We start from the raw sequence: 21,817 nt of genomic DNA, 5'->3' as shown, positions 1-21,817 counted from the left end.
CCATGCTCGCTATTGCTATTCGCGTTGTATATCGATCCTTTACTTCGCAAGCTGGAGGCAAATAATAGGATTCCTCCTATAAAGACCCACAGCATGGAATGTAAAATATTGGCTTACGCAGATGCCATGGTAGAAGTGGAGTTGGAAGCTTGGCATTTGGCCGGTTGTCAGGATACGCCTTAAACGGGCCTAAGACACAGATAATCAAGAATGATGGGGCGGTGTGCTCCGATACGCGAGTGGTGGACTCTGGTGTCTACTTGGGGATTAATATCCCAGCAGATCTGGATAGAGTGGTGGATAGGAACATCGAACCTATAATAACCAAGGCTAAAAAGGACTTGGATAGATTGCATAACCGTCATCTCTCTATAGTAGGGCAATGTAACATAATTAAAATGATTCTGTAGCCAAAGTTTCTCATTTCAGGCAAAATGGTTCACATTATTAGAGCAAATGATTAATAGATTTATATGGGCACAGGGGAAAACTAGAAGGGCTTTACGCTATATGGCATTGCCTAGGGATAGAGGAGGTTGGGCCGTCCCGGACTTTAAAAGGTATTATTGGGCGGCAGCCCTTCAGTATATGTCTGGCTTACAAGGGGGGGGCGGAATCGGACCCGGAGATCAGCCCAGGGTCTATAGGTATATACTCGTTATTGCTCGGTGGAGAGGCAGAGAACTTTTTTCTGAAGTATACAGATCCCAGCTATTTTAAAAGAACTAAATTTAAGACCCTGATAGCCGCATATAACAACTGGATTTCATTTAGAAAAAAAAGTGGATCGGGCAGGTTCAAAGCTTATACTCGATTGTGCAAAAAATACATTCTCCCAGGAGAACTATTTGCAGACTCTGTTTTCTTAGAATGGGGGTGACGTGGAGTAACGAAACTGGGGGATTTGATGGGCCGAATGGAATATCTCAGTTCTCTGTTATTCAGGGGGTTTATGGTACTGATATCAGGATTTTTTTTAAGTATTTACAAGTTAGGAGTTTTCTAGCAAATAAAAAGGGTGGGCCTGCAGGGTTTGGGAAAAATAAGACAATGGATGTTATCGAGGGCAGTGCAGATTTTACTATTCGAAGGTTTTATGCTGAGCTGTCTCCGATTAGAGGGGACGATCTTGGAAAATACGAAAGAAAATGGTCTGAGAAACTGGGGATTGGACAAGACTGCTTTCATTTCTCGTTAGAGCTAGGGCGAGCAATCCTATGCTCGGCGGCATTACAGGCCCAACACTACAAAACAATTTACTCATTGTATTACACGCCGGCAAGGATTGCACAGTGGGGAGGAACAACGGGCACTAGATGCCCCAGCTGCGATATCTCAGATGCTGAGATAGTTCACGTTTTTGCTTCTTGTCCGCGCTTGCAGCCACTGCACAGGGCTGTAGAATCTTTTCTAATCTTCCTACACCATCTATAATACTGCTAGGGGTAAATACCGCTGATTTGCAATGTCCTCCATGTCATTTTATATTTTTGGGTATGGCAGTCCTTCGAATTTGTGTCGCAACAGTATGGCTTGACAAAATCCCACCAACATTCCAGCAATGGTTGGCTAGATTGCTCTCTGTTCATAATCTTGCGAAGGGGATATATGCAAGGAAGGGTAAAAAAGGGGGAAGATTAGGGCTAGGTATTTGGGAGCCTATTTCTACCTGGAAAGAAAAGCAATAAGTATGTGCTTTTATTCCTTTTTTTTTTTTATATCGTCCCTGGTTTTTGCTTTATCTGGATTTACTTTCTGTTTTGTTCTTTGTGCAACACGAGTTTCTGTTTCTGTATGCATTACAGTTGTTATACTGATTTCAGTATGCTTAATTGGTATGTTGCTGTGCTCGATAAAATGAAATAAAAAATATTTTTTATAAAAAAAGAAGAGGCAAAACCCCGGGGATAGGATCTCCGGTGCCAATATTGGCCTCAGGAGGGGCCCTCCCTCCTTTAAAACAAGTTAAAAATATGTGCCCATGCCCCGGGGGATGGTGTCCCCGGGGCCGAATTCGGCCTCAGGTGGGGCACCGCGCGGCCCCTTCCTGTTTTTTATAATTAAAAAAAAATGTTGCAGGCCCTGGGCGATGGGGTCCTCAGGGCCCACAAAATATTTAGAGGAGTCCACCCCCCCCTTCTAACAAAAAAAAGAAAAAGCCGGCATCTCGCTGGAACCTCCTGGCGCGTTCTGGGTTAGGGGTTTAAGTCCCCTAGAATCTTAAGGGTCCTTAGTGGCCAACTAGCCGTTCAGGTCCCTCCATTAAGCCCCACACAGTGAGATAGTTGAGAGGTGCTCCGCGGCCACGCCCCTTTTTACACTACTCTGCAAACGCTCCTCTTTACGCTCTGCTGGTTGGGCAAGGATGTCCTCTTGCGTCCTGAGGACCTCAGGACTAAAGTGGACTTCATCCGCCGAGCAGCAATGCGCCAGAAGGCACGTTTGCAGAGTGGTGTAATACGTGGGCATGGCCTCGAACCACTCTCAGCAATTCAGTTGTGTTGGGCTTAATAGAGATAACAGGAGGGCTAGTTGGTCCCAGGGACCCTGAGGAAGCAAGGGGACTTCATCCTCAAACCAAGAGCGCTCCAGGAAGCACGTTTGCGGAGTGTTACAGAAAGGGGGCGTGGCCTGGGGCCGCCTCAGCAATCCCACTATCTGGGGCTTACTGGAGGTGTCAGGTAGTCTAGTTGGCCCCTAGGGACCGCAGCATTGAAGGGGAATTTAATTCCCATCCAAGAGCACGCCAGGGATCCCGTTTTCTGAATGGTGGGCAAATGGGGTGTGTCCTGCTATGAGAACTTACCAGCGCTGCTGTGTGGGACTTACTGGAGATATTAGGGTGAGCAGTTGTCCCCCAAGGACGTCCTTGGGGGCCAACTACCCCTCCTGTTACCTGCAGTAAGTCCCACTCAGTGGTATTGCTAAGACGTCTTCGAGGCCATGCCCCCCTTTCTCCACCACTCTGCAAACGCTCCCCCTGATACACTACGGGTTGAGGGATGAAGTCCACTTTTTTTTTTTAAACTTTATTTTTCAATTTTGTAGTGTAATAGTTACAAATTAAAATCCCCCCCAGATGGCATCATAAAAACACATATATACAAATCGACAGCTTATTATGGCACTTTTTGGGCATAAGCTACACTTGGGTATACTGAGATCCATGAGAAAGATTCAATTGACAATTAACTGAATAAATATGCGTTATCGTGAGGAAATAACCAGGGCCCGCACCATGCACTACATCAGACACCCCTCAGGAGTCACCGCCTGCCTCAGACTCCGATCCTGGTGCTGAAAAAAGGTAGTCACTAGACACTTCGGAATCACTGTGGGAAGACTGCTCTCCCATTGTTAATCCTGAGATGCACATGGCTCGCCAAGCTAGCAGGTCCTCTTGCAATTTCCCATCCCGCCTTGTACTCTGCATATGTGTTTCTTCTGCCAGGGTCCATTCTCTGACGTCCTTAAGCCATGCGGGAATCTCTGGGGCCCTCTGTCCCATCCACGTTATAGCTACCCTGCGCCTGGCCAGCACTAACATCAGTTGCAACAATTTATAAGAAAGTTTCCGCTTCCTCGGCCTAGGGACTAACGCCAGTAGGCAGTGTAAGGGTGTCAGCGTAATCCGGAGGCCTGTAGTAGCCGTTATGTGATCTACAACGCTTGCCCAAAAACGCCCTATTAAGGGGCAGTCCCAGGCTAAATGCAGAAAGCCCGCCCCCTCTGCGCTACATCTGGGGCAACTGTTCCCTCTGTTCTCCGAATAGCGACTCAGCCGAATCGGTGTGAGGTAGGTTTGGTGCAAGAAATTAAAATTAATTAGTTTAAAGCGTGCATTGCATGTTACCCGACGTGTCAAAGCTCCTATGCGTTTGCGCTGCCCCTGGTCCAGGGGCGTACCCAAATCCGTCTCCCAAGCCGCCCAGGGCGGAGGGACCGGCAGGGCGGAATCGCATCTCATGGCTGCGTATAGTAAGGAGATCAGCCGGCGTCCCCTGCCGCACTTCAAAAGAATATAAGGTGTGAGTCATTGGGGGCACCACCGGACACTGAGGTCAGACCGATCGTATTAAGTCGCGCAGTCCCTGGTAATGTAGATATTGTCCCCCGCTAATGCCAAAGGTCTCCTCGGCCTGTTCATAAGTCAGGAAGGTCTCCGTGGGGTACAAAACAGCCAGGACCTCACAGCCCCCCTCCCTCCATTCACGAAAGGACATATGTTGTTCCATCGCTACCATGGGTGCCAATATCCAGATCGGGAGTTCCCTATGAAAGGGCGCAGACAGTAGGACTAATGGCAGGGTATTCCAAAAGGACACAGATTGCTGCAGGGACTTAAGCACCCGCTCAATATTGCGTGCCAATAATTGAGTCTCTGTAGAGGCCACTAGAATACGAAAATAATGAAAGCCCTCCAGTTCCCAGCGCAGCCCTAGGTCCGGCAAGTCCTCTAGGGGCACCGACTCAAGACCCGACAACGGAAAGATCAGGGACTTGCTGCGGTTAAGACTCAATCCAGACGCCTCGCCGAACCTGTCCTGGTGATGCAATAATATTGGAAGTGCCTCCCTAGGGGCCTTCAAATTAAACAGGGCGTCGTCCGCATACAGAGAGAGAAGCGGATCCTCAAGGCAAAGGGCTCTATGGCCAGAGCAAACAGGAGCTGCAAGAGGGAACACCCCTGTTGTGTGCCCCGTCCTAGCAGCCACTCCTCTGATCTTGCGCCGCCCAGGCGTACCCTAGCCCGAGGGGAGCTATATAGGATACGAATCCAACTGCAAAAATTAGGACCCAGGCCCATTTCTCTTAGAACCTCCTGCAAATAACCCCAATCAACCGCGTCAAACGCTTTGGCGTGATCGATGGAAACCAGAACCGTCTGTTCCTCACTACCCTGTACTTCATGTTGAATGTGATTCAATCGCCGCAGGTTCATAGCGGTGTTACGCCCTGGAATAAACCCACATTGGTCTGGGTATACCAAATGCTCCATGAAAGGTGCCAAACGGTAGCTAATAGCTTGGTCAAGATCTTGACATGCGTATTAATCATAGTGATCGGGCGATACGAAGAAGGATCATGTTTATCACCCTCCGGTTTGAGGATCATAGAAATCTCCCCTCGTGACATACTCCGACCTGTTCTCGAACACTTCTAAAAAGATTTGTAATAGGAGACCAGACAGTGTACCCCCGAACTCCTGATAAAATTCCAGTGGAAATCCATCACTTCCAGGCGATTTAGCACAGGGCAGGCGGGCCACAGCCGCTCGTATCTCGGACAGCGTCAGGGCACCCTCCAGGTCCTCCCGAGCCGATTCAGAAAGGGTCGGCAGGATCAATCCCTGTAAATAAGGGAGATAAGTGGCTTCGGAGATATCTGGGTCTGCAGTATAGACTCGTTGTAAGTGGGACTGGAGAACCCCTAAGATATCCCGTTCCGAATGAACGATGTCCCCGCTCAGGTCCCGCAGGGCCACGATGCGCTCGGGAGTCTGTTCTTTCCTAAGGATCCAATCCAAGAGTCGTCCCAACTTGTCTCCCTCCCTATGCAATCTCTGACTATATTGGCCCAATGTGTATTTATCGAGCTGATCAAGGATATCATGCAGCTGAGTTCGGGCAGTCAGCTCCTCCTCCCCCTGTAGGGAGTCGGGGGCCACCGAGGTTTGGACATGCAGAAGCGTTTCCTCTGCCTTCTGGAGGTCCTGGAGGAGCTGCATCTGGACCCCGTAAGTGAGTCCCATACAGGCCCCCCTCACCACCGCCTTCAGGGCCTCCCACTTAGTGGCCAGTGAAATGTCTCCTACCTCCCAATTAAGTTCCACATAGTCCCCAAGTGCCGATTCCACGTGGGCCCTCCCCACCTGATCCCGAAGGATATCCACTGGAAGCCTCCAAGACCGCGGGCGACTAACCGGGGCTCCCCACTGCACCGAGCAGGCGACTGGAGAGTGATCAGATAGGAAACAAGCCTGGTGGGTAACCTCAATAGACAGATCAAGCCCCTTGTTTGCTACTAATACCCTATCTAGGCGACTGTACGTATTGTGGGTGGGGGAAAAACAGGTGTACACTTTATGCTTTGGATTCTTCTGGCGCCAAATATCCACCTCCCCTATGTTATCCATGACCTCCTTGGGCTGTGCAGTCATACGGGGTTTTGTGCCCACTCTGGGCGGAGACCTATCAAGGAGTGGGTCAATCACACAATTAAAATCCCCGAACCAAAGGACTGGGGCCTTCAAATCATGTACCAGGACGTCCTGAAGGGTCTGGAAGAAGACTGGGTCATCTGTATTAGGTTCATAAGTGTTCAATATGACAATTTCCCTACCATCTAGCTTTGCCCTAAGGAGCAGGTATCTACCGTGTATGTCCGCTTCCACATACTGAATCGCAAACGTAACCCCAGGTGCCACCCAAACCAAAACTCCCCTGGCATAAGTAGAAAAGGATGAATGGAACAGCTGGCCTCGCCACTTTTTCCCCAACCCCTGTGCTCCCTCATCCACCAGATGGGTCTCTTGGAGGCACGCAATTGATACTCCATGTCTACGAAGAAAAGAAAGAACCCTATACCTTTTCGTGCACGTGCCCAGCACCCTCACGTTCCAGCTCATAAACTTATACCCCATGTCTGACAATGAAGCCTACCCCACCACAATATGAAGTCCACTTTACTCCTGAGGGACTTTGGGGGCGAAGAAGCCCTCCTGGTACCTCCTGTGAGTCCTACGCAGCAGAATTCCTGGGCACTGGTTGGAGGCCCAGCCGCCTTTCTGCACCACTCTGCAAACTTGTCTACTACGTTATACTTATAAATTAGCATTTAAAAATCCTTAGAAATTCTGTGAAAAAAAACATTGGTTTCAGGGACGTTATAGTTAGTAATTAGCATTAAAAAAACTTTGAAATTCACTGAAAAAAACCACAGGTTTCAGGGACGTTATAGTTAGTTGGACATTTCACTCATACAAAACCAGAACAATTCGCCCATTATAGTTGAGCTAACTATAACTCGTGCCCCTCCCCCCCATAATATCTGAGGTCATCAGCAGTACATTGCGGGGGCGCGAGTTATAATTAGCTCAACTCACTACAATGGCTGAATTTTTCTGGAGTGAAATGTCCAATTAACTATAATGTGTTTTTTTCAGTAAATTGCTAAGGTTTTTTAAATGCTAATTTCTAACCATAATGTCCCTGAAACCTATGGTTTTTCAGTATATTTCAAATGCTTTTTAAATGCTAATTACTAACTATAACGTCCTTAAAAACTATGTTTTTTTTTCAGTGATATATTCATATATATATCTCCAAACACCACCGTCCAAACTCTGACAGAAAGATAGGGTACGGATTCCTCTTTTCGTGCCAAACTTCTGTTTAACCGCTCCAGCATGTTTTGGCGCGTTTCGGTCACTGCCGTGACCTTGATCACATAAGGAAGCGTCCATACAGCAGAGTTTAAAACCTTTACATATCCTGTCGCATGGTTTCCACTTGGAGTGAATATGGACAACAGTCTATTCTCATACTTTTTTTGTTGTATTTTAAAGCTCATTTCATAGTGTGTTGAGTGTCAATAAAGCAGGGTTAATTCTTGTGTATTTTCATTACATTCATATCAGTATAAATACATTAGGATTTTGTAACATATTTCATTAAACTTGGACATGAGTTTAGTCTCATTAGGTCTCCCTCACAATGAGAAATAATGCCCAGAGAATGAAAATCCATTACATATCATATATGTGTATATATATATATATATATATATATATATATATATATATATATATATATATATATGAAGTGTACCATAACTTATATAACAATATGAGTATAAATACATTATAAACATATAAATATATACAAAATTGCCAATATACAAGTGTCATAGTGTCATAGTAGATGGATATCCTCTGTATAAAAGTAACTTTGAAGCTTCCAATATACGTAAAATATGTAAATCAAATGACATCAAAGCCAACATCCCACTCCCTTCCCCTACTTTTGCTGAGCCCCTTCCCCCGGCTGTTCACTGTTCTCTCTCTTCTATCCCCCCGCTTACCGAAGAAGTGTTCCTTGCAATACTTCCCAAAGTAAAGTCTGGTTCTCTGGCGGACATCTGTCCAGCCCATATTTTGCAACAGATTTTTTCTGCTTGCCCCAAACCGCCAATTTCTCTTCTCAATAGCTCGCTGGCTCAGGGGGTGGTAATCCCAGCACTTAAATCTGCCACCATAGTGCCCACCCTGAAGAAGCCTGGCGTGGATCCTTCTGCTCCAGCCAATTACCGCCCCATCTCCCTTCTGCCCTATTTGGGCAAGGTGCTGGAGCGACACGTAACATCGGTCCTCAGTGCCCATGTAGAAGCCAATGGGGGCCTAGCGTCCCGCCAGGCAGGCTTCCGGCCTAGGCACTCCACCGAGTCCGTCGTGGTGTCGGTCCTGAATAACCTCAGGGAGGGCATGGACCAAAACAACTACCAGGCTCTGGTGCTCCTCAATCTCTCCGCCGCTTTCCACACGGTGGATCATTCCATCTTACTTTCCCGTGTCGGAGCGGCGGGAGTCGAGGGCTCAGCCCTGGTTTGGCTATCGTCCTTCCTGAGGGACCGCACCCAGGCGGTCCGGTTGGGGGATTTTTCGGCCACCCAACTCAAGGTCACATGTGGTGTTCCCCAGGGTTCTTCTCTTTCCCCTCTTTTGTTTAATCTTTACATCAATCCTTTGATCTTCGCACTTCAGCAACTGGAGGTCACCGTTTATAATTATGCGGATGACCTCCAGCTTATCTTTAATCTTTCTTCTTCTTCTCATTCTATTTCTAATTTTCAGACTATTATGATTTTCATCAGGGACTGGATGAACCACAACCACCTGAAGTTGAACCCCGATAATACAGAATTGGTCCTTACGGGTGGTTCCTCCAGTCCCTGGAACTCTTCATTCTGGCCTCCTTCTTTAGGACCCCCTCCCACGTCCTCTTCCTCAGTTAAGACCTTGGGCATTAAAATCAATAATCACCTTAATCTTCATTCACAAATAAGTTCTGTTGTCTCTTCTTGTTTTCTTGTCCTTCGAACTATCCGCTCTATTTCTCGTTTTTTTTCTCCCCTTGCACTTAAACTAATCATGTCCGCTCTGGTGATTTCCCGGCTGGACTACGCCAACGCCCTATACAACGGCATTCCAGCGTATAGTTTGCGGAAGCTCCAGCTGGTCCAAAACCAGGCGGCCAGATTGGTGTATGGTCTCCCCCGTTCCCATCATTCCACCCCCTTACTGAAGGCATTACATTGGCTACCTGTCAGGGAGCGATCCCTATTTAAAACTGGTTGTATGGTTTTTCAGGCGCGCCAGGGTACGGCTCCTGCCTTCATTTCTTCCCTGCTAAAAGAATATACCCCTGCTCGTGAGCTCCGTTCATCCACCCAATCTCTTCTTCAGGTACCCCGTTACAGACGTAAGAAATGGGGCGTAGCCAATTTTTCATTCTTGGCACCATCCTTTTGGAATTCCCTCCCCGATCACTTACGTCTGGCCAGACATTACTCCGTCTTCCGAAAAGATCTTAAGACTTTCCTGTTCACCCAGGCTTTTCCTAATGCAAACTGATTTTATTTTCTGCTCCCCTCACTAGTATTCTCGTTCCTACTGCTAAATTAGTCTCCACAGCACCAAGAAACCGTGCGGTGAACGTAGCGCTATATAAATATTTTAAATTCAAATTCAAATGAATACCCCTAATAGATGGTTTGCACAGTGAGCCTAACGGACTTTAAACTTATTTTCAGCTCAATACTTGTATCGTCACCTCAACCCTGGGTATACATAACTGCTTAAATGCTTTTATACTTTGCAGATGTATGTTCATCTTACTCCTGCATAAGATTTTGTAACACAAATAAAACCCATATAAAAAGTGCTGTATGTGCAATATCTCCCTAAAGTTCTCAGTGCATACAAAATATATAAATACTTAAGTGTAAGTGTACCCATGTAAAAAATGAAAAGATTTAAAAAAGAGACTTGTCTTGCTTCAGGCAGCTCTACTATTGATGTCATACAAAACTAATAGTATTTCTTATCTCTTTTCAAGGTTAAATCCTGAATAATATTATGTGTATGATCTATTTTTTAGTACTAATGTAATGTTAACACAAAGGATACATAGTACCCTGTGCATGTCACAAATCTTACACATAATGAGACTATTGAGCAACAATTAAGACTACAATGTTCACAGGGATCAGTGGAGTAGTGAACATAAAGTTTTTTTGAACATAAAGTTTTTCTGAGAGGCACTTAATTGTCTATAGCCTTACCTTGACATTACATTTTCTTGAAGGAATTGTGACCACATAGATATAATATGCTGAATCCAATAAGTACAATAAATACAACTAAATACAATAAAGACAACCATAAAAGCCACTCTATAAATGAATGACCATTTCTGGAATATCAGTGAATGATCAAGAACATGCCCTCATAATTATTAAAACATGTAAAAATTGATCCATAATAAAATTCCTATTGTAAAAATCCTCAAAAAATTCTTATAAAATGTATTTTCTTATAATAGAATAAATACAATAAAATTCCCCTAAAAGAGCGCTTTAAAGGTGCAATATTGTAATCAATGTGTACAGTAGGCAGAAACTATAGGAAGTTATACATCTCATCACTTGTTTAATCCATTTGGCATCTTTGAATATAATATGATTATCATACGTGACTCTTTATCAATTCAATTTCCAATCTTTATTTCGACCATTTGGTCATAAAAGATACACAATACAAAGAAGGAAAAACACATATTCGCTTATCTTTACATCTAAAATATGAATACGTAAAAAGGGTTCAGTACAGGGATAAACAACTTTATAGTAAATTTAAAAAAAAAGTTCAGTCACTACCCAACATTTTTTAAAAAACGGTTTCGTATAAACCACACATTGGTAAAAAACTTAGAAAGTGCAAAAACAGTTGGGCCAGTAACATCAGTTTTTAAAACCCTGTACATTGGTGCATATTCCCTACCACCCATGTTCCTTATCAACGGCAGCAGCCAATACTTTCTAGCTGCCCTGTAGGCTGGGCAAAAAAAGACCACATGCAGGTCGTTCTCCTCCCTATCCTCACACACAGGGCAATACTTGCTGGGGGCAGCCGGCGACCAACGACTAGTAAAAGACCGGAGGGGTAGTGTACCATACCGCCACTGGAGATACAATTTTCTTGCCAGTAAGGGAAAAATAGGGTCCAGAACCTTTTCAAACTTATAGGTGTCCTTACTTTGCAGGAACACGGCTGACAAAGACCCGTCTGGCTGGGCAGCTATAGCCCCTGCCAATTTATGTTCGTGGTATAAATTCGACAGAGACTTCTTAGAAATATTGGGCGCTGCCGTGGCCGGGTCTGTCCATAGATCAGGAAGCCCCAAATCCATGCAGATGGCTTGAATATTTTTAACCCAGGGGACACTAAGCACCTTGGGGTGTTTCAGTATTTCGACCAATTCTGCCCTGTAATCCGTAAGATCGTTGCTACTCCATAGTCTGCGCCAGAAGGCTATGGGTCTCAGGCCTATCTCATCAGCTAGTGGTCGTAATCCTAGATCAAGCCTCAATGGAAGAAGCGGAGTGCTCGGGGGGAGAGCAGCCACCCTTCTTATGAACTTGTTTTCTGTTACAGAAAGGCTATGACAAGGCATGTGCCCCCACAGTTCAGCCCCATACATGATTGCTCCCCTCGCCTGGGCCTTATATATCTGAACTAAGGCGCCCAACGGCCGGTACGTCGAGCCGGTCATAATTCGTGCAATGCCCCCAGTAGTTTGCACGAGTTTAAGATTTGCCCTGCTCTGATGGGATCCCCAGGTCATAGTTTCATTGAGGGTTACACCCAGATATTCGAAAGTGGCCACTCTCTCGAGCCGCGCGGTTCCCAGTAACGGACTCTGGCGCAAATTATGACTCGGGTTTAAAACCATATATTTGGTTTTAGTGGCGTTAATTTCTAACCCTCTATCCAGGCAGAATGCGGTAAAGGAGTCAAGTATCCTTTGAATACCCATAGGGGTGACTCTTTATAGTTAGCTCAACTCACTACAATAACTGAATTTTTCTGGTTTTGTATGAGTGAAATGTCCAATTAACTATAACGTCCCTGAAACCTGTGTTTTTTAAGTGAATTGCTAAGGTTTTTTAAATGCTAAATTTTAACATAACGTCTCTGAAACCTATGGTTTTTTCAGTATATTTCAAAGGCTTTTTAAATGCTAATTACTAACTATAACGTCTTTAAAAACAATGGGGTTTTTTCAGTGATATATTATAATCACAACAAAATCCCAAAGCATGACCATCCAAAGGAACGGCGCAACACCAGGATACAGACTACATGGGCAATGTTCAAAATAAGTGTTGATTATTCACACATCAGAGGTCCAAATGACGAGTTTCGGCCTCCAGACATGCGGCCTTGTTCACATATATAATATAATATTTGTATTTGTCTCACCTGGAAGTGGCTATGTCTCATGGAGCCACAGCCTAGTCCTGCCCATTGCAACTCTGTCATCGTACATCAATACCACACATGGGAGGTGGCAACAGAAGTGACACCCCATGGATTCAATCCTCAGTGGAAACCTTTAGATTTATGATGGCTGGATCCTGTTCCAACCTTCGGGTGATGGTGCTTTCTTTGAAGGTGTGTTTTTGGTCAAGCAAGCCACACCATAAGGCTGCTGTACAAGAGAGAGAGAGAGACCCTGTTACCTTGTGATTTGTGTGCTCAGCAAGTGACTTCAGAGCACACAGACCTGATTGTACTGTGTATAAGCGATTCCAGACTCGAAGTTTGAAATCGCTTCTGCACCCACTGCAATCACTGTCCCTGATCTGGGAGCTGCATGAGAGCACAATGGGGACACATCAGTCTGGGCGAACATCAAGCATCCCCATACCGTAAAAGGTGTGTAAATATTGCCTTTAAAATGTCTATATTGCTGGATAGCTGCCACCTATATGGAAGGGCAAAACTGTACAGAACATTTTATCAGCACAACTTAATTATAAATAGCATTTCAAAAGTTTCCTGTTCTCCTTGTTTAATTTTGTTGTAAATGTGTTTACATTTAAGTACCAAAGGGTTTTTACAGGACAAAACGTTTGTGTTATGAAATTATTTCATACATTCAATACACCTCTTAATCTTATTCCCTTCTGTTCATTATGTTTAAGGGTATTCAGGAAGGCACCAATGAAGTAGAAAACAAAGGTAAATAAAACAATCTCCTGCTTGTTTTTGTCTGTAATGCTCAAAACCACTATCTCCTATTTGACATTTGAATTCACTTAGTTGGTTGTATGTAAGATTTTGCTGCAAGCGAGGTCTAAAACTATGCTTGCATGGCTATATGTCAGCTAAAGGCATGCTCATGCAAGTTCTACTTACTTTGACTCTTGGCAAGCGGCCCTTGCTCCCTTCATGTACCAGAGGCCCTGGCTTCTTGACCCAGAAGTACCAGAGATCCCAAGTCAAGGGTCTGGGAGTTCCGAAGACCCCACCTTTCATCCTAACGAAAGCACATGCCCTGATAATGGGATTGTCATAGGCCCTTCTGCCTCAGCCCTGACACTGTCAGAGATCTGGATGTGCTAGATGTCGTCTCCGAAATTCTGTAGATGTCAGTAGACTGGCACATGGAGCCTACATAGGGGACATAGGGCCCTAGGTATGGAATTTTGGATTTACGATTTCCAATCAGCGAATCCATAGAAATCACTATTTGGGAATTGTAAAAAAGTATGTATGTAACCGCCGATTCAAAAAAATAGCGATTTCTATGGGTTCACATTTGCAAATCGCAAAATAGGAAATCACAAAATTGCGATTTCCTAATAGGAAATAGCAAATTAAGAAGCAGAGCTTTCTGGATGCTGAATGATATTAGATCAGGAGGATTACAAATATAGGGTGTGGCCACAACCAAGAGGCATGTCCTGGAAGTAAGGAGTGATCCTGCATCACAAGTGCCAGTTTATTACACCTTTCCTGGAGAACACCATGGTTACAGAAGAGGCGAACAAGGACTCAGGGAGAAGGAAGAGGAAGATAACAGAGAGGGAGCTGGAGCTCCTGACAGAAGAATGTCTCTCCCATATGGATCAACTGTTTGGGAAGGCCACCTTCACAGTTCCTGAGAGCCAAAAAACAAGAATCTGGACTAACATTCTTCAGAAGGTTAAGTCCCTAGGTGTCACCCAGAGGACCATCCCAGAGATCCTCAAATGGTGGTATGAACTGAGGTCTTGGATGAAGGGGAAGGTGGCCAGCAGGATGGCTTAGGGATGTGGAACATGTGGAGGACCCTCAAAACACACCCCTCCGACTCCAAGGAGACATGCATAGAGGTGACACCGGAACCAGAGAGTGTGGTGGGTGTAGCAGACATCGACACCGCCAATCCAGCAGGCAGTAGCCAGGGTAAGTCATCTTCCCTTTTCTTACCTAGCAAACACTAATGTTAGCAAATCCATATATCATACATCACAGCAAGAATAACTCCATTGAGATGCTTGCCCAACCCTGGCAATGCATCATGGGAGTTGCTTGCTGTACTGTGTGTGGATGACTACACCAAACATATCTGTACAGGGCATACATTTAGTTACACAAACTCTTAACCTGTATTTCCACAGGTCACAGTCCAAACGTGTCAGGAACCATAGCAGCTGAACGTGCTACTGACACTGATGTGGTCATCAGGGACACAACACCACCATCCCCTCAGTCCATCATCCTTATTGCAACTGTCAGGAGAACAACAATCTCACCACTGCCAGAGTTTGTGGACAGTGATGAGGGACAATTGCCTTACAGGACCTCACAACATCAAAGGGCAGGATACACAGTCAATACAGAGGCCAAACATCATTAGCTTGTACTGATAACTTGTCAGATGACATGTTGGAGAATTCCCCTATGTATGGTGTATTGGAGCGGTCCATCGTCTCAATGAAGCGCCTGCAGAAAAAACAAATACAGACTCAGTAGACATCTGCTATGAATGTCTAGGTTGATGCAGAAATTGGAGAAAGGGAAGGACCAGTGGCTAACCGCAATAGAGAAGGAGCACCATGTGCAGGGACAGAGGCACAGGCCGTACCTGGCAAGGTTTGATTCATTCACCCAGTCCATCTACCGCTTGGCAGTAGCCACAATGCCAGCAAGGTGGGCTGTGAATATTCAGACTGACATCGGGCACAGCTGTAAGGACGTTGTACATGGGCTAGTGCAAGTGACCACAGCCCTTGGAAATATCCAGACCCACAACCTCAGCATCCCCAACATCCTGCCCCCACCTGAGAGCAGAGAGGGCTCTAGCCTCAGTAGCACATTCATTCAGGAGGCATGCTGTTCCAGAGGTTCACTCCGACACACTTCTGGGACTGACATGTCGACAATCCCACAGCCCAGTGTTACTGACAAGGCACCCAACTCCCAAGGCCTAAAGATGTGAACCACTGTGTACACTTGGTCCAGGCCCAACACAGGAGCTCCTGTGGATAGGATGGTTGCCGACACCGCCTGGCCCTGGGCAACCCCACTTTCCTCTCCCAACACCCTACCCCTGAGAGCTTGGTGGTCCAAGCCTCTACGTACAGGGGCGCCTTCCCTACAGCTCCACCTGATAGGGAATACGAGAAGGTGGACCAACTTGGGAAGAAGATATTTTCTTCCTCCAGCTTGGGACTGAGGTCGGTAAACACTGCATGTCTGTTGGGCCGTTATTCCCACTCTGTGTGGGATACAGTGGCGCAGGTGCTGCCTCAGTGCCCGAAGGAGATCTGGGCCGTGCTCTCCCGTGCTGTCACCGATGGGAGAGATGCAGCAAAGTTTACCATCCGCTGTGGGCTGGATACCGATGATGCACTGGGCAGAACGATTGCCACGTCAGAAGCCCTCTGGCGCTATGCCTGGTTGCGTTCGACTTGCTTTTCTGGGGATGTCCAATCCGCACTTATGGACATGCCCTTCGATGGCAACAACACGCTGTAGCACTTTATGGACTCTCAACCTACAGCCAGGTACTCTGGCCTCTCTACCACCCGCCCTGCACAGTCTGCCTTTTGCTCCTTTCGTGGCTACGGAAGGGGTGCCCCACTATGTCCCGCCCAGAGCCACACGCTGTTCAGCCCCAGCGCGGCCGGGGACGTGGGAACCACCGGAGTGGTTCTGGGGGCCAGCGAGCGGGCCAGTCCAACTCAGCCCCCCCTGCATCAGCCTCCAAACCCTCCTAGTCTGACCTTCTAGGGCCACCAAACGCCAGTGGGCGGCAGCATCCGCCATCACCACCCCCACTGGCGCACCATCACGTCGGACAGGTGGATTCTGCAGATAGTCTGAAAGGGCTACTCCCTCCCATTAGAGACTACCCCTCCCTCCTTGCCACCTCAGTACCATCGCATGTCGGAGGATCACCTGGCCCTTCTCCAGCAGGATGTTTCAGCCCTCTTGGCCAAGGAAGCCATCAAGCCCATTCCTGCCCCAGTGGTAGGTTGTGGTTGTTATTCCCACTACTTTCTGGTGCCCAAGAAGGTCAAAGGCCTGCGCCCTACCTTGGATCTCAGGAACGTCAACTGCTTTTGCCGTAAGAAGTTCAAAATGTTGACGCTAGCTCAGGTCTTGATTGCCATCGACCCTGGAGACTAGTTGGTAGCGTTGGACTTGCAGGACCCTTATTTTCACATCCCCGTTCTGCCGGCCCTCCGGCGTTACCTATGGTTCATGGTAGGCCATGAGCACTTTCGGTTAACCGCGCTCCCCGTTGGCCTTGCCAGCGCCCCTCGGGTGTTCATGAAAGTGTTGGCGGTGGTCGCAGCTCATCTGCGTAGATCAGGGGTTCCATTATTCCCCTATCTCGACGACTGGCTGTTGAAGGCATGCTCGTCCCAGGCAGTCGTCTCCCACCTCCAGACTATGGCCGTCCTCCTGCATTTGCTGGGGTTCTCCACCAACGTACCGAAGTCGCACCTGATTACCTCTGAGAAGCTCCTTTTCATCGGGGCGGTTCTGGACATGACGCAGTTTCGGGTTTATACTCCTGAACATCAAGTCTGGGATATTCGGGCTATGATTCTGATCTTTCAGGCTCAATCCTGGGTTTCGGTCAGTATGACCCTCTGGCTGCTGGGCCTCATGGCCTCCTGCATCCCGCTGATCTATCATGCCAGGTGGCCTATGCAGGCTCTGCAGTGGGACCCGAAGTGCCAGTGGGCGCAGCATCAGGGGAATCTGTCTGATTGCGTCTAGATCTCGGAGGGCACTGCACGACAATTGCAGGGGTTGCTCACAAACCAGGATTGGGTCAACGGCAGATCCCTCTCCCTTTCCCAACCAGATCACACGGTGGTGACAGACCTACTGGGAAGGGGCGGCCACATGGGAAAGGCAAAGATCAGAGGCCTCTGGTCTCGGGTGGATTCCGAGCTCCACATCAACCTTCTGGAGCTTCAGGCGATCCGTCTTGCACTAAAGGCATTCCTTCCCTCTGTCCGGGGAAGAGTAGTGCAGGTGTTCACGGACAACACCACTGCCATGTGGTACAGCAACAAACAAGGCGGGGTGGGGTCGTTGACCCTATGTCAGGAAGCCCTGCGCCTCTGGACATCGCTGGAACATCAGGGCATACCCCTGGTGGTTCAACATCTGGCAGGTTCACTGAACGCCAGGGCGGAGAACTCAGACGCAGGTGTGTGATGGATCACGAATGGCGTCTTCACTCGGAGGTGGTGCAAGGTCTCTTTCAACAGTGGGGAGAGCCTTCGTTAGATCTATTTGCCACCGAAGAGAGCGCGCAATGTCAGCAATTCTGCGCGTTGGAATTTCCAAGGCGACACCCGCTAGGCCACACTTTTCATCGCGAGTGGAGTTGTGGTATTCTATACGCCTATACCACTTCTGCCCAGAGTGCTGAAGAAGATGAAGCGAGACCAGGCCCTAGTCATTCTTGTGGCTCTGGATTGGGCACAAAGAGTCTGGTATCTAGAGCTGCTCAACATGGCCATCGATCCTCCGATCCGACTGCCTATTTGAGAGGATCTTCTGTCGCAGCAGCAGGGGACGGTCCTCCACCCGAACCTGTCGAGCCTCCACCTCCTTGCATGGAGATTGAGCGCGGCAGTTGACGTCATTTGACTTGCCTCCTGAAGTTTGTGATGTAATCTTGGCAGCCAGGCTTCCCTCCACTAAGACGGTATACGCCTGTAGATGGAATACATTTGTGGCATGGTGCACAGCAAAGGCTGTGGATCCCCTTTCTTCTGAGGTTGCTCTTGTTCCTCCTTTCTTTGGCCCAGCAGGGCTCAGTGGGCACCATTGAGTGCTAATTTTAGGCCATTTCTGCCTTTCTAAGGTTTCCTGATCCGCCTTCTCCCTTCAAGTCCCGTGTTGTAAATCGTTTCCTAAAAGGCATCACTCATCTCTTTCCTTCTATTCCCTTCATGATGCCTCAGTGAGACTTGAATTTGGCCTTGATCTATTTGAGGTGCGCTCTCTTTGAGCCGCTTCACAACTGTCCTCTATAACTCTTAACTCTTGAGACTGCATTCCTGCTAGCTATCACATCTTCCAGAAGAGTGAGTGAGCTCCAGGCACTTTCATCCAAGCCTCCTTTTCTGGCTGTACATCTGTACAAGGTTGTCCTAAGAACTCGTCCATCCTTTCTTCCCAAAGTGGTCACCTCCTTTCACATCGGGCAAACCATCACTTTGCCCACGTTCTTTCCGCCTCCGCATCCTTCATAAGAGGAAGAGAGGCTCTACCGTCTAGACCCAAAACGTGTGCTTTCCTTCTATCTGGATCACACCAAACAGTTCCGGGTGGGTCACCAGCTCTTTGTTTGCTACTTGGGTGGCAAGAAAGGTGGGGCCGTACACAAGCAGACAATCTCTAGATGGCTTGTTTTGTGTATTAAAGGCTGTTATTCTCTGGCTAAAAAGGAGCCTCCAGTGGGGCTACGGCACATTCCACCAGGGCGACGGCAGCCACTACTGCTTTGGGACAAGGAGTCCCTCTAAATCACATCTGTGAGGCAGCTCACGTTAACAAAACACTACTGCCTGGACAGCCAAGTCAGGAGAAATGGCTTCTTTGGCCATTCTGTTCTCCAGGACTTTCTGGTGTGATCTTGGTTCGCAGACCCACCTCCAAGTTTGGTATTGCTAGGGTATCTATTCTAAGGTAAGGAATCTATAACTGACTGTTTCTTTCAGATGCACAAGTTACTTGCCTTTGGTAACGATATATCTGTAAGAAACATAGGTTAGTTATAGATTCCTTACCGCCCCACCCATCCTTCCCGTTCTGCGAACTGACTTCTAGGGTTAAGGACATCCTTTCAAGGCCCTAGTTTTGTGCACCAGTGGTCAGTGTCTTGCATGGCTCTACATTCCTAGCGCGGAAAGTCATGTATAAAACTGACGTCAGCACGCGAGGGCGGCATCTTAGTGACCTCCGCGAGGTCATCCCGGCGACCACGACGCCGACGAGGGACGTGGAGTCGACCGACACCACCTACCGAACTGCAGGGTTGGTAGGTGGTGTCGATCCAGATCCAGTCCGACACCTGGGGGATATTCTAGGGAAAGGAATCTATAACTAAACTATGTTTCTTACAGATATATCGTTACCGAATGAAAGTAACTTGTGCGTCAGGTACAGTGTGAGTATCCAGGGACATAAGGCATATGCAGGGGCGGTTCCTCCCTTAGGGCCGAGAAGCGTTGCCCCACCTGCTGCGAGTGCAGCAGCTGTAGCAAACTTGATTCTAATAACATGGTCAATGGCCATTTGAAGTGTACTGTGTCTCTCGCAACTTGGGGACGAGGGTATTCCTTCTGGTGATTGGCAGCATAAATACTTGCTTTCGGTCTAAAGTACGCATGTCGGATTGGCCGGCTGCTCGTCATGCGCACTTCAGACACCACCGATATCAGCTGTGTAACAACTCAACAAACTGCAGGCACAGACTCCTAGTCTGAAAAGGAGCGCTGTGTCAGCCTGCTCAGACCCGTCATGGTACTGCTCTCAAGCTGAGAGCAGAGCTCTGATTGGTTTGTTTGTTGGCTTTTCACTTATTAGCCAGGCTCGTGGTTTCTATGAAAATTGAAATGCCTGAAGACACCAACACCATCCTGCATCTTGAGTGTCTTCCCTGATGTTGGTAGGTACTTTTACTTTAAATTATTTTATTTTTTTAAGGACATTTTTCCTAGTTCTGACTGTTTGTAAGAGTTCCATTAATTACGACAAACAGCCCAGCTTAGATTATGTAAAATGTCCCCATGGCAGACTGTAGAATGCACTTTGACCCCATGTGCACATTGTACATAGTAATAGGCATTGATTTTAAATGTTAGTGAAAACATTTAGAACACGGCTCACTACAATTCGTGAGATGGACCACATTTCCTAAAACATCAACTACAACACTACAAACCCACCAGAGCTTTACGATCAGCCACTCTCAATCAACTGGTCGTCCCCCGCACCAAAACAGTCACCTGGGGTGACCGACGCTTTCTGGTGGCGGCCCCCAGACTCTGGAACACCCTGCCTCTTAACATCAGACAAAGTGCCACGCTCCTCCAGTTCCGTAAACTCCTGAAAACTTGGCTGTTCACTCAATAATCATTTCTTTCTTACAGTCCGTATTAACTAACTGGTTCCTAATCTCACATTTTGTACTTAAATAAATGGTTTATCAGCGCCAAGACGCCCACGGGTAAATGCAGCGCTCTACAAATATTAAAAATAAATAAATAAATAAATAAATAAAGATGGCGCTGAAGCCTTTTTTCTTTTTAGAGGGAATTTTGGTAGGTTCGTTTCAAGTGATGTCATTATTTTCAGTATTTTACCAGTGATTTCCTCATTTGTGTTTATTGGGTCCAACCTTCGTTTTAATTTATTTACCATTCTTAGGTTTAGTGTTGGGAGTGGAAACTTTTAGGTGTAATGGTCTTTCTCAGTCTATGAGTCCTAGAGGCCCTAAGACACTCCTTCCCAGATATTCAGTTTGAATGTCCAAACACGAGATTCTTCTTGTTTCCAAGGTAGTAGGTGAGTTTGTTTACTTTAGCAAAGCGAATACAATTGTTTTGGAGCAGTGAGCATAACTTAGTAAGGCTGAATGCAGTGCGTAACAGTGACTAGCTCATGCCTCCTCCACGACATCTATCCCATAGCGTCTAGCACAGTTCACTGTTGTTTTTATTGTTAATGGACTCATACATTATATGTGCGGGTTATCAACGCTAAGCCACTGCATATGCATTACACCGCAAAAGTTTTCAACTCAAAAACGTGCATTGTAGTCTCACTGAATACCCACAGGCACAGGTGTTTTTAATCGGTTTTTAATTGTTTTTATACCAAATCCTACACCGAGTAACATTTGGTTTAACTTACCCATTCCAATTAGTTTGCTTTTCACTTGAGGCGTCCGCTTGTACACAGGGGAGTGCACATTGAACATTAGCAAAATAAGGTATATTCATGAGCCTTTGATAACCAGGCGTTTTCGGACTTACTCTGTTCACGACAATTCAAATATGTTTGTTTTATTTTCCATACGCTTTTAGTACTTTCACAGAGAGTTATCATCAAGATAAGTTTTCGCAGATTTTGATTGATGTACGATTTCAGTTATTTTGATGATTTTATCACCAGTAAAGGGGTGGTTGGGTCATGCTAAAGCCTGTTACCATAGATCTTGTTCTCTGTGCT

At 46.7% G+C, this 21,817-nt stretch overlaps 1 protein-coding gene across 2 annotated transcripts in view; it reads left to right on the top strand.

Moving 5' to 3' along the window:
• The window catches only part of AKAP8 (A-kinase anchoring protein 8), a 925,614-nt gene that overhangs the window by 403,254 nt on the left and 500,543 nt on the right, over positions 1 to 21,817 (top strand). For both annotated transcript variants that reach the window (XM_078681924.1, XM_078681933.1), the window contains exon 8: positions 13,267 to 13,303. In XM_078681924.1, the coding sequence (XP_078538050.1) occupies positions 13,267 to 13,303 (37 nt within the window). The remainder of the gene's footprint in view (positions 1 to 13,266; positions 13,304 to 21,817) is intronic.

Source organism: Lissotriton helveticus, chromosome 1_1, assembly GCF_964261635.1.
Source record: "Lissotriton helveticus chromosome 1_1, aLisHel1.1, whole genome shotgun sequence".
Taxonomy (NCBI): domain Eukaryota; kingdom Metazoa; phylum Chordata; class Amphibia; order Caudata; family Salamandridae; genus Lissotriton; species Lissotriton helveticus.
This window is presented reverse-complemented; position numbering and strand designations above follow the sequence as displayed.